At 34.7% G+C, this 13,284-nt stretch overlaps 1 protein-coding gene across 1 annotated transcript in view; it reads left to right on the top strand.

The window, feature by feature from the left end:
• rpap2 (RNA polymerase II associated protein 2) overlaps positions 1-12,281 on the top strand; it is a 125,038-nt gene extending 112,757 nt beyond the window's left edge. Inside the window, exons 12-13 of the mRNA XM_039734428.1 lie at positions 11,555-11,732; positions 12,134-12,281. Of these exons, the coding sequence (XP_039590362.1) occupies positions 11,555-11,708 (154 nt within the window). The 3' untranslated portion in view covers positions 11,709-11,732; positions 12,134-12,281. The remainder of the gene's footprint in view (positions 1-11,554; positions 11,733-12,133) is intronic.
• The last annotated feature ends 1,003 nt before the right edge of the window (positions 12,282-13,284 follow it).

The following is a 13,284-nucleotide window of genomic DNA, read 5'->3' as shown; positions in this document are numbered from 1 at the left end:
AGTCTCAATTTCTGTTGTCAGAATTTGGCGTAAACAGAATTTGAACATGGATCCATCATGCCTTGTTACCACTGTGCAGGCTGGTGGTGGTGGTGTAATGGTGTGGGGCATGTTTTCTTGGCACACTTTAGGCCCCTTAGTGCCAATTGGGCATTGTTTAAATGCCACGGGCTACCTGAGCATTGTTTCTGACCATGTCCATCCCTTCATGACCACCATGTACCCATCCTCTGATGGCTACTTCCAGCAGGATAATGCACCATGTCACAAAGCTCGAATCATTTCAAATTGGGTTCTTGAACATAACAATGAGTTCACTGTACTAAAATGGCCCCCACAGTCACCAGATCTCAACCCAATAGAGCATCTTTGGGATGTGGTGGAACGGGAGCTTCGTGCCCTGGATGTGCATCCCACAAATCTCCATCAACTGCAAGATGCTATCCTATCAGTATGGGCCAACATTTCTAAAGAATGCTTTCTGCACCTTGTTGAATCAATGCCACGTAGAATTAAGGCAGTTCTGAAGGCGAAAGGGGGTCAAACACCGTATTAGTATAGTGTTCCTAATAATCCTTTAGGTGAATGTATATAAGGAAGTTGATATACTCAAGCTTACTATGGCTCTAAAAATGAGTTTATGCAACTTCTTTAGATCTGGAAGTGCCATGCTGACATTGTATGTGCCATCAAGAAACATAATCGCAAATGGAACATTGCCCGATACTGTGGCGAGCTCTGTAAGACGTGCTGTTTCATTGAAGGACATGCGTGTGGCAGATTCACTGGCAGGATGACGCCCAACCTGTTGCTGCATCCAAACGGCTTTTATGCCTAGTGCAGCTGCGTTGTTCTTATGTGTGAGTGAACATTTTTTGCGGGGAGGGATTCTGTTCTGTTTCTCCGATGCAGAACCCTCATTATCATCTGAGTTCACTTCTGTTATAGCACGTCTTTTTTTTTTAAAAAACACCAGTGTCAGATCTGGGAGAGCGTGAACGGTACTGAGAGAATAAAACTGAATTAAAAAAAAAAAAACACTAACCTTTATAAGTACCATAAATTTACACCGGCTGTTACAGAATCAAATCAAATGTATGCTTTTATTTCTATAATAGTAACAATAAGAGCAACTCACTATTCAAGATGGTAAATCTAGGAAGCACCCGGAATTGAACCGGCAACTTCTTGATTATGAATCAGCAGTTCTTACCACTGCACCACCCAAACAATTGTGTCAGCATCGTACCATAACTCGATTTCCTTTTGATCAGTTTTATTCTTGAATAAAAGCACACTTGTTTTGTTATACTTGTATCTTTTCTGAAAGTGTTTATTTGATATTTGGACTCCAGTTTTCACACATTATACACTTCATGTCAAAATTTTCTCATTAGTACTATAACATGAAAATAGTTTCTGTTTTAGGTATGTGTTCAACATTTTCTTGCCTCGCATTTTCTGTCATCCTGTATTTACCCAGATTATTGTAGACATGAAACACACATGAAATGCATGTGTTTAGAAATAACAATGTATTATTTACCCTATTCCACTCCAGGCACCTTACAAGCAGATAAATAGACTTGAGCTGGGAGAACTTTTTTTCCGAGTTGCGCTGCAGCGGTGTGGGGATAGGATAGCAGGCTGCTTGTGTTGATCTACGCATTTGCAAAACAAAAGACACTAAAGAAAAGGTGCAAAGGAATTTAAGCTGACCCAGGATTACAACATTTATCATACGCTTCAGGGATTCTAGTGTTAAAACATAAACACTAATGATCTGTAGCAACACCACACTAACCATCAGCGCTACCAAAAAAATTATCAAATTCTATATGTAATCCAAATATGAGAGTAAAGATTGTGAGCTGGAGGGCTGATCGCACCCCAAATAGAGACAAACGCCCCTGGGAAAACCACAAAGCCTGAAACACTGACTACCCTCACATTGCTCCTTATCCTTGCACTATAACGCGTAATACAAGCCTCGTGCGGTACTCCACCGACTTAAAAGCCGTGTGCAGCGCCTGTCAGATTTGGAATTGATTGTTTGCTTTTATCTCTGTCTCTGCTCCTAGCGGAACTGTCATCTCTGACTTGTCATGGAGCATGTTTAAGCTCATGTGTTTGCAGTGTTTGAATAAAAATCCTTCTTGTTTCTACGACCTCCTGTGCCTCTGTGCAAATCTGTGACCCAAGCGTGACAAGATAAACTGACAATGAAGTAGATAGAATATATAGTCACCATACTTGAAAAGTCTGTTGGATCCTTCCAGTTCAAATGTGAAGGTGTAGTCTTCAGGCATTGAACATATATCATGATGTATAATCCAAACTGAATCAATGTTTTTTAAAGGTTCCAGTCTCCTTTCAGCTGGGAGGCCACTGTCCTCGGTGGCAAGAGTTTTGTTTCTGCTATACAGTTAGTAAAACCAGTGTGGAATAGATGGCTCACCAAAACCCTGCCCTTCCTCTTTGCAAACTGTCTGCCATTTATCCGCAAAAAGGTCTAGCATTAAATGAAAAAAGAAACTGCACTTGCCTAGTCCTGACGGAAAGTATTGATGATATTAAGACACAGAAAGCTGATAGAATATTTATTAGATGGTACTGCCACAAAGTTCATGTTTTTATAAATTTCTTATCATTTATTCTGAGTTTGGAGATGGATTGTGAACACCCCTGGTTTTTGTTGTCTTTGTATCTATACTAATAAAAGGCAAAGCCCTCACTGACTGACTGACTGACTCATCACTAATTCTCCAACTACTTGTGTAGGTAGAAGGCTGAAATTTGGCAGGCTCATTCCTTACAGGTTACTTACAAAAGTTAAACAGGTTTCATTTCAAAATTCTACATGTAACGGTCATAACGGTCGACAACATCCGACATGTTAAACTTTCTTATTTATGGCCCCATCTTCATGAAGTTTGGTAGGCGATTTCCCTACGCTAACCAAAACCGATGTACGTACATATTTTGTTGGTATGACACCACTGTCGGCTGCCATATTGAACTTTCCAACGGTCTTTGTTACCTATGGGCCCATCTTCAAGAAATTTGGTACGCCCATTAACATGTCTATCAAGGTGATCACCATCGATCAAAGAACTGTCACTTACCGAGTGGTTTCCATGCCCGGAGGTGGTGCCTGCCTTTTCCATTGTCTGTGTTACATATTGCACGGCCATATCAGGCTCACACTTGATATCCGGAGGAATATTGTGTCTTATGTATTGAATGACTGGGAAAGGTTCAAGGTGTGGACTGATGACGGTACAGGAGATAATTATACTACAAAGGGGCACTATAAGAGTGAAATGCTTAAGCCCTTCACCTGTGGTACTGCATGTGAGTTGATGGCTGCCGCTGAATTGTTCGGTTGTCGCTTTCAAGTGTACCAAAATAGCCAAATATTTTACACCTTTGGAGAACCGCCAATGCCTCTTAAACATCTTACATTCACAGGTGACAATTTCAGTAGTGGACACTTTGATGTTTATGAATGTTTAAACTCTCAAAAGCTGGATGCGAAGTTATCGATGAAACCAGTTGTATGCTTACAGATGCCGAATGTTACTTCAACACAACAAGTCCTGCAAATACTAACGTAATTGAAACAAACCATGAAACTCAAACCGATTATGACAGCAGCAATCCAAGCTATGAGATTTGAGGCAAGTTTGCTTTTCACATGGCCAACTGTACATTGCATGCTCAAGAGTAAGCTCAGCGCACAGCTTGGTCATATTACAACCGGAGGGCCGAACTGACAAAGTGGCATACATAGAGATCCTTAACAAATAATTATTGGTATATTTTCCCTCCATTTAAAAAGGTTTATTTTTTTTCTTAAAAATTTTAAGGCAGTACTTTGCCCCACTGCAAAGCGTGGGTATTTTGCTATTTTTAAATAAAATTTAATTTTGAATGACCTTATTGTAATAAAAATACCATAGAAAAATAGTGATTATCCTGTTTTATCAGTCACTAACAAGTGCTATATCCTAGAGTACTTACTGTTAAGGTCTTTTAAAATAAGATGGTCAGAGTTTTTTACTGCCAAATATTTTATGTGGCTTTTTGAATTGGGTATTTTATTTCTTTCTATTGTTTAATTTGTTAATGTTAACTCTTTTTTGTTTGAAAATACTAAATTCTTACACAACTTCTATTATCACACAGATGTGACTAAAAACATAAACACAGGCCTTCACCTAGTAGATGTCCAAATGATTTCTGGTCAGTTATTGCATCTTCTAATATCCCTGCTTACTTTCAATCATCTAATGGCAATCAATTACTTAGGTTTTAAGTAGGCCTTCACATACTTAAGTTTGGAGTAGGTCAGATTTGTTGGACTAGACTTCATACACACATACTACTATAGCTTTCACGTCAATGGATTATTAAATTTCACTTGCACAACTATGTAGTTTTAAATTATCATTTATGTGTGTGAACTTGCTCGATTGTTATCCCATCTCCCACCTGCAGATCAGGTACACCATTAAATGTTAACTTCACATATAATATTTTAACTTGGTTTGATCATTCTTAAGGAATACTGTACCTATATAATAAGATTATAATAATAAGCTCATATTTATTTATTTAGTTAATTTTAAGTTTTCATAGTACATTACTATGTTATCCATGTGTTCATTATAAAGTGAACTTTGCAACCACTTTACAAAAATTAAATGCTGAGTATGATTTTTTAAATTTGGTGTTAGAATTATTTTTAACTACCTTTTTAAAACAACCCCCAATTTATACCACAGTTCTGAAGAGGTTATTTCTCATATTAATCCTTTCTCATTTGCCAGATGCTGTTGTAATACCTTGATTGTAGCCTAAAGGGTCTGTCGAAACTTGTAAAGCACTGTCAAAAATTATGTGTGATTTTTTTTCTTTCTTCATCACAACAGATTGCAGGTTTGGATAATAAATGAAGTCTGCATCATGAAGTTAAAAATTGGTTATATGCCATATGGTCCATGTAGGATGTACCTTAGGTAGTAAGTTATTCATAAATGGAATTGTCAGCATAAAAGACTAATTGCACAGTTAAAAATATTGGAAAAATTGCTTTTTACAAGCACACAGTCTCCTTTTTTTTATTTTATTTCTATTCTTTGTTAACCTATTGTATAGTATCCATCTATCATAGCTATCTAAAGTGTCTTGCAAAAGCAATCAGATAGGTTAAAAGTTTTTAAATGTTGCTGGGTTACAGATGATATTCACAAATCATTTTCCTGACTGTGTATTTATTGAAAGCACATGTATTGAAAAATTAATTTACTTGACAGCAAGTAACTGTGCAAAAGTGAAATGTGCTACATATACTAATATGCATTTTGACCCCATGGCTTACTATCTTATAGTTTTCACATGGTCAAAAAATAAGGATATAATTACTATAGACTTCTGCCTGTGCACAACTGAAATCACTGCCAATCTTTTTATTGGTAAAGCTCACGTCTGTTCAGGAATCATTGTTAATAGTGAATCTGAGGTAAAGGTTATCAAATTCCAAAATTAACAACCCTGCAACGAATTTCAAGATGAAGTAACTAAAATTGTAGATTAAGAAATGGGTTCAAACTATATCAATTAGGATCTCTCTTTCTAAATGGTTTAGTTCAGTACTGTAATTTAAAAATGGACACTGAATTGCACCATCCAAACAGTACCTGAAAGGTAATATAATACTATTGTTTTGACAAGCATTTTCAAAGAACCACAGAGATAGTAGATAGTAGCTGACAGTACAGCAAAGGTGCAGCAGTCAACTACAGTGTGTGGCAAAATTATCCAGTCCCTTGACCAAATGTCCTAATTTTATTGAATAACAAATCCTACACTTATAACATTATTTGAATTGCTGCTTCTTGTTCACTTTTAAATATACATAGGTCGTTTTTCCATCCATATCAAATATTCAGACATCTGTCAATAGTATGACCTAGCAACTACATACATTTTTAATAGTTTGCTTTTCGTTTTCTTGTATTTCTCCTGAATATCATAAAATGTACTGCAAGTGCAGAAAGTTAAATGCCACAGATTCACAGAATAGAAAATGCCTTGCTCTGATTATCTACCCACATTTATTGATCGGCACATTCAGTGAGTTATTTTATTTATATTTTATATGCCCAGTGGCAGTACGTTTTTTTCAGATAAAGAAAATAATTTAATAGGTCACAAAGGAAAATCTGTTCCAGGTAATGCCCAAAAATATATTTTCTTTGTTATTCAGTCTATTTAGAGAAAATATTTCTGAAGGAAGTGTAACATTATGTTTCACTATCTTGCTTGTTCTAAAAATAAGGTTAAGTATTGTACTGTATTTTTATGATACTTTCAGCAGACTACTTGCTTCTTTTATCTTTATTATTTCAGGAATTCTGCTATTTATAATCATCCAAAAAGACTGATGTTATGTACTTCTGTTGTAGAGAACAAATCAGTAATTTTCATTTAACTTAAGGCTAGGATCATTGCCATTATTTGACATATTGTTTTGCCTATTATTTTTAGTTACCAAGCTAGGGGTAGATTTTCCTTTTTTCCTATTCTCATTAAAATGCATTGGTACCAGTCATTATTACAAGTGAAGACGATGAGTGACTCTGCAGTTTGAAGTGACTTGGTACCTGGGATGTTTGGGGGCATTATTATTATTATTATTATTTTAGTTATTTTATTTATTTTGCCTTTGCTCATAAAGAAAATTTAAATGATTATATGATATCTTTTATTTCTTGATTAAATGATTTTCTAAGCATCTGTAGGCAGACATGATTAGTAAGTATAACTAATCAGAACCACTTTTATTCAGTAGCATTTAATCTATTGGAATTTAACTTGGGTTGGAGCTGCTTATAACAGCACATACAAAAGGGCATAAATAATGGAAGTTAAACAACATAAATTCTAAACAGTTGCAGAATTGTTCAATTATAAAGGAGATGTGCAGATGGTAGTGTGTGTGTGTTTATAGTGATTATTCACACACGCATGCATATACTGTACATACACACATTTACACAGTACATGTAAGAATACACAAACAAGTGGGGAAGACAGGTTAAACTACTGGTTTGTGAGGGCTATTGCTCTGGGAAAGAAACTGTTTTTGAGTGACTTGAAACATTTACCAGAGGAAAGTTTTTGACGCAAATGATAATCTGGGTGAGATGAGCCAGTTGTGATCCTTTTGGCATAGTTTATGACACAACGATACATTCAAGTCTACAACAAATGGAAGAGCACAGTTATTTTTTCAGGGGATCTCACAAAACAATGTCATTTATTTTTTGGAGTGGACCATTGCTGAACCAAACCAGACAGCAATGGAGAATTTGATCACACTTTCAGTTATGGCTTTGTGGAATGGTACTAAAATAGGCTGGGAAATATTTAATTTCTTTACTTTATGTAAAAGGTACATCCACTGCTGAGCCTTCTTAGAGATGGAAGTAGTGTTAATGTCCCAGCTGAGAGTGTTTGAAATTTCTGGGCACAGTTATTACAAAGATTCCACCATGTTGACTTTAGAGTCATTAAGAGGAAGAGGTTGTAACTGCTTTTTGCAAAAGTCAATTACCATTTCCACTATTTTGGTGGCATTGAGTATCCGGTTATTGGTAGCGCACCAAGACAAAAGACATATCGCCTCCTTTCTATATGTAGGTCCATTTCATTGGTAACTAATGCAATGATGGTGGTGTCATTGGCAAACTTAATGATTTCTACTGCAGGGTCAGTGGACCTGCCGTCATTGGTGTACAGAGAATAGAGTAGGGTGTGAATTAAGGAGAAATGTATAGGAAAACATGATAAAAAAAAAAAATCTCCCATCTACAATAAAAGAGAGTTGAACATTGATACAGGATGTTACCAACAAAGTAGTACATACATTGTCATCTAATGCCTGTGTAAGAATTTTAGAGTAGTTAATAAATATGCTTCTGTAAATGGAAGAACTCAAAGCAAGAATCTTTGATTACTAAAGCAGTAATATAAACAGGGTATGTAGTGGTGATTTAGGTAGTAATCAGTACATTTTTATGTTAACACTGTTGTCAAGTAATTATAAATCTTTATTTTAAAATATTACTTAATTTTACTAAGAGCATATTGCAGTTACATATAACTTAAAAGTATATGTGATTATATTATCTTTTGAAGTAATACTGAATTCTGCATTCTGTTTTACTGACTTAACGTCTTTACTGCTTTGTATCTTTCAAGGAAAGGATAATTGATTTTTTTTTTGCTACACGCTTTGTAGAAAGTTGCCAGCTTTGAAAAAATGCTAGGCCATTCTTTTTTTGTTTTCTTCTGATATCATGTATGCAGTGCCTTCAATATATAGTCACCCCAGCTCATTTTTCAGTGTTGGATAGTCAAATTAAATGAATGGTATTTTTCTGCTCCTACAGAGATGATTATGTACAATAATAAAATAATAATTGATAAGGATTCCACCCACCTTAGTTTTGGTGTTGAGTGAGAGATTCTTCTTTTTTATTTTTTTTTTTTAAATCATGGTAAATACATTAATAAGGTACACGTGTGTTCAATTGCACAATAAATATTACTGAGTTTGTGAAGTCTCACAACAGATTAGAACAGTCTAACTGTAGGATTTGCACATGTTTCTTCGAGATTAACTTATTAGGAGGGAATTGGTTACAAAAAAAGATTGAGAGCTTTGAAAAATCCAAGAACAGCATGGAAGTTCATTGTAATAAAATAGAAAAATGACTTGGCACAGACACTACCAAAATCAAGCCATCCTACCAAACTGAGAAACTAGGCAAGAAGAGCAATTGTCAGAGAAATTACAAAGAGGCCAAACACAACAACAACAACAACAACAGAGTTGCAGAGCTCTTTGGTTGAAATGGGAGAAAGTTTCCAGATCTTCAGCTCTGAATGGATTCTGCTTCTTGAGGAGATTGGGCAACACTTAACCATACCTGGAGTTTTCTAGATGTCACATGCCAAAATCTGAAACATTTTGGTTTAAAACTTTGTGGTCTAATGATACTAAAGTTGAGCCCATTGGCTTAGAACCAAAGTTCTATGGCAGAAATCAATTACAGTCCAGCACAAAAGTGACACAATATCTACTATCAAACATGGAGGTAGCATCATGTTCTGGGGTTGTTTTTGAATGGTAATAACAGGAAGCTTGTTCCCATCAAGGGCATCATGAATTCAGCCAAATGGAAGCAAATCCTTGGTGAGAACTAGTTTCAGTCAACCAGAGATTGTTTAGGGCAGAGATATATTTACCAGAAAGACAATGATCCAAAACACAAGGAAAAAAAAATTTGAATTGCTTGAAAAAAGGAAGGTTAGTAATCCTGGAATGGTCAGGCCAGAGCTATATGATCTGAACATTGCTGTCCACCAAAGCTCTACATCTAAGTTGACAGAAATGCAGCAACTTTGTATTAAAGAATGAGCAAAAAGGACTGTAGCTAAAGAACTGTGTACAAAGTATTGAGTGAGGGGTAATATTTCTAAATGAGAAATGTTTCTGGAGAAACAGAAACTAAATAAATAAATATCTATTGAATGTATATTTTTAATTCATGATTTAAAATTTAGAGATGTAACAGGAGAAAAATGTAAAAAAAAAGAAGGGGTGTCAATATATACTGTACTTACTGAAGAGTTTATATGGATGAGTGGTGGACATGCATAGTATCTGTTGTGGCGTAAAATTTTGTATATAAATTGATAAATGTTTTGAATGTATATGTATAAGTCAGACAAAGCAAATGTAATATTAGTATTTCATGAGAAATATTTTATTTCATTGATGAGAATAGCAGTGCTTTCATGTCTAACCAACCCTGAATCTTCAGGATTGACTCGGTGTGTGAATTTTATTGCAGGGTTGTTTTTGGGCCGGTTGTGTGACTCAAACCGCATTCTGGAGGGATTCTGTGCAGAACATTCATAAGAGACAACCACCACGGGATGGCCATAAACTACCTACCTGGCAAACTGCAGCTTAGCAAAGGTCTTGGGGGCAGGTGTGAAAAGATAGTGTGTGTATCCATTAATTTGAAGTATGGCTGTTTGGGATTCGTATTGAATCAGAGGCCATTAAGTACCACAACACCCTATTGGTGTAAGGATTTGGACAGAGAATCTCTAAATTTGGTTGCTTTACCTCTCAGTCTCTATCATTCTCACACTATAGCAATGAAGAGAGGAACACGAGCAGAAAGCACAACTTGGCAGCCATATTGAGACGAGAAGTGATAACTAGAGACATTTAAGTAACTATTAAGTCTGTGAGGTGCTTGAAACTACACATCTACAGTATCATTTATCAGGATGTACAGTATGGTTACCAATATTCACATGTACTTTGCTTGTTATTATTTTATGAATATTATCAGTACTACATTATTTAAAGTTGTAACTTAACTCCTGCTTGTCCTTTTACTCTTTGTAATTGCCTGAGGTTATAGATTTCGAAGGGAAGGTGCAAAGAAGTTATAAAGTACAATACGTTGATACAGTGATAAGTCTATGGGATTTGAAGCATTCTGATAAAATCTACACAATAAAGAATACAAAAAGGGAAAGTAGAGTAATATTGAACTTTACCAAGACAAAACAGTATCATAAGCCTAACTATAGACGTTTAAATAAGTTAAGTCTCATCATGATAAATGGCCTATTTACTTTTTTTTTTCCATAAATATAAATATATATACAGTGTATATATATACATACATACATACAGTATATAAATATGCATTACAAAAGGTTGCATCTTATATGTCACTCATACCTGGAACAAAATGAATGAAAGTTCTTAGATTTTATAAAATAGATTAGTTTGCTAATGAAACAGAAGACAGGGTTAACACAAAGGACCTCATGCTTGTTGCTTAGTAGATGCCGGAACACATAATCCTAGCTTCTGTATTTTGCTTCATGCTCAGCATATCTTGCAGTTCTTCCTTTTCTTTCATCCATGTCATCTTCTCGACCTGTTTGCCTATACAATTTGCCATAATAAAGACATGAACCTCAATAATGTTGCAGAAGTTGCCATAAGCTTTTAAATACGACCAAATCGCATGACAGACAGACACCACCCTTAGCATTTTATATATATACTGAACTGTATAGATAATATTACAATGATGTTCTTAATGCTGCATGTAAAAAAAGACTGAATTTTATTTAGAATTCTTAAGAGGTAATACATTTTAATTTCAGCCCTTTCTTTTCAGATAACACTGTATTAAATTCACACTGTTACAAAGATGAATTTTCAGATTTGCATTCGTATATTCTTGGACTTGAGTGAATTATTTCAGACAAACACAAATATTGGAATAGAAAATACAGTTAAAAAGTGTTTCTTTTCGTACTAGAAATTTTGATTTAGTTCAATGTGCACTGTTTTAATATTACATTGAATGCATGTTATTAATGTAGAAGATAATGATTATATGTGTACTGCACACTGAATATATATATATTATTATTTTTATTTCAGATTATCTTGTGTTTCTCCAGTAATAAAGGAATCTTTACAAAGACATACATCTACTAAACTTATTTCGGCACTTATGAAGGAGCTACACCTGAAGCATGAAGATTTTGGCACCTTAGTTCAAATACTTAAAAGTGATGACATCTTTGCAATATAGGTCACTTCTGAACAAAACATGCAAGTATGTGCTCACTTTATTACTAATTTGCCACCACATAGTAAATTCAATTCTTTGTTCAGGCAAACCAACTGACCCACAGGACATTGCCCAATTTGTTCAATGTCTAAACAAGATGTATTTTATTTAAACAAGATGTATTTACTGACAATAAAATTAAAAAAACAACTTTCAGGTTAATGTTACTTTCAAAAGAAATGTTACCTTTAACCAATTTAAATTCTATCTTTTCTTGTGAATTCTAATAATATGTATTCAAAACAGTAAGCATGTATTTTTCACTAATTAATGTAGAGTTTGTACAATTTAAACCATACATAATAAAGTGTTTTGGTTCATTTTAAACATGTGTGGTTACATACAGGATTAATACCTAAATGTACTTGTTAATTCTGTTTTTGCAGATGAAGTTGAAGATGAATTTCCTGCTTTTGGCAGTTTACATTTCATCTTTCCATTTTTGTTATAAGGATGATTTTTTTCCATCTGGCAGAAAACAGCTATATTTCTCTTTTATGTAAAGTTGAAATAAAAACTGATTTGAAATTGTGACTGTGTCTTTTGCTGGTGTAACTGAGAAGTTCAGAGAAGGAATTGACAAAAAAACTTACATGCATATACTATACTGTCATCAGGACATCTGTGTTGGGTTGCCATAGTTAATCAACACAAAAATGTAAATGTAGTTGAATTTTTTTCTCCATCACCAATTCACCATTGTCTTCACAGCCAACAGTAACCCCGTGGAAGGGGAAGGATAGGGTTAGTGCAGATTTCCACTTGATCTAAGATCATCTTTTTTTCAGTGGTCCGACTTTTACCCAGAAAAAAAAAATAAAGGTTTATCTTTCAAATGCTTTTGTGAATTTCCCCTTGGGATTAATAAAGTATCTATTTATCTATCAATCTATACTAATTTCTGTGTAACATAATAATCAGTCAACATTCTTAGCTTCTTGCACAACTAAATGTTTTCATTTTAAAGTGACATTTCTCAATTTCCCAGCCTATCTGCTCTCCCAACATGTTATTCTGGAGTGAATAAGTCACGTGCTATACAAATAATTGCACTTCTGTTGCAGAGACAGCTACCTGCTTGTTTACATTGTCATGCAAGGGGTACATTTTTTTTATTTATTCCAAAGCACTTTTGACATATTGTATAATTTAAAATACAGAAATTTTGTTTACTGCACATGCACTTTCATTAATAACTTTTATACTTTTTAGTTACAGGTGTATATATAGCTATCTATATACTTATTCAGTTCTCACCACCACCCTTTCTGTAGCTCTGAGAAGTCCAGCCAGGCAGGTTTTAATTCATCTGCCAGTGTTTGTCGAGGTTGCAGAAGTTTAAATTTAGATAACAAGATGGTCTGTGTTTTCTTAGGCTTTCTTTTAGTTAGAAAACTTAAAAAACAGTTCTTTCGTTCAAAACTCCTATTATACTTTTTGATTATGTAGAATTGACTTTTTGGTTAATAAGTATGAAATTGTGTTTTTTTCTTGAATTGTAATGTACAAAGTTTCCTTTTCTAACACATTTCCTTTA

Source organism: Polypterus senegalus, chromosome 14 (assembly GCF_016835505.1).
Source record: "Polypterus senegalus isolate Bchr_013 chromosome 14, ASM1683550v1, whole genome shotgun sequence".
NCBI lineage: Eukaryota > Metazoa > Chordata > Cladistia > Polypteriformes > Polypteridae > Polypterus > Polypterus senegalus.
The sequence above is the reverse complement of the archived record's forward strand: the minus strand, read 5'-3'. Positions and strand labels throughout refer to the sequence as shown.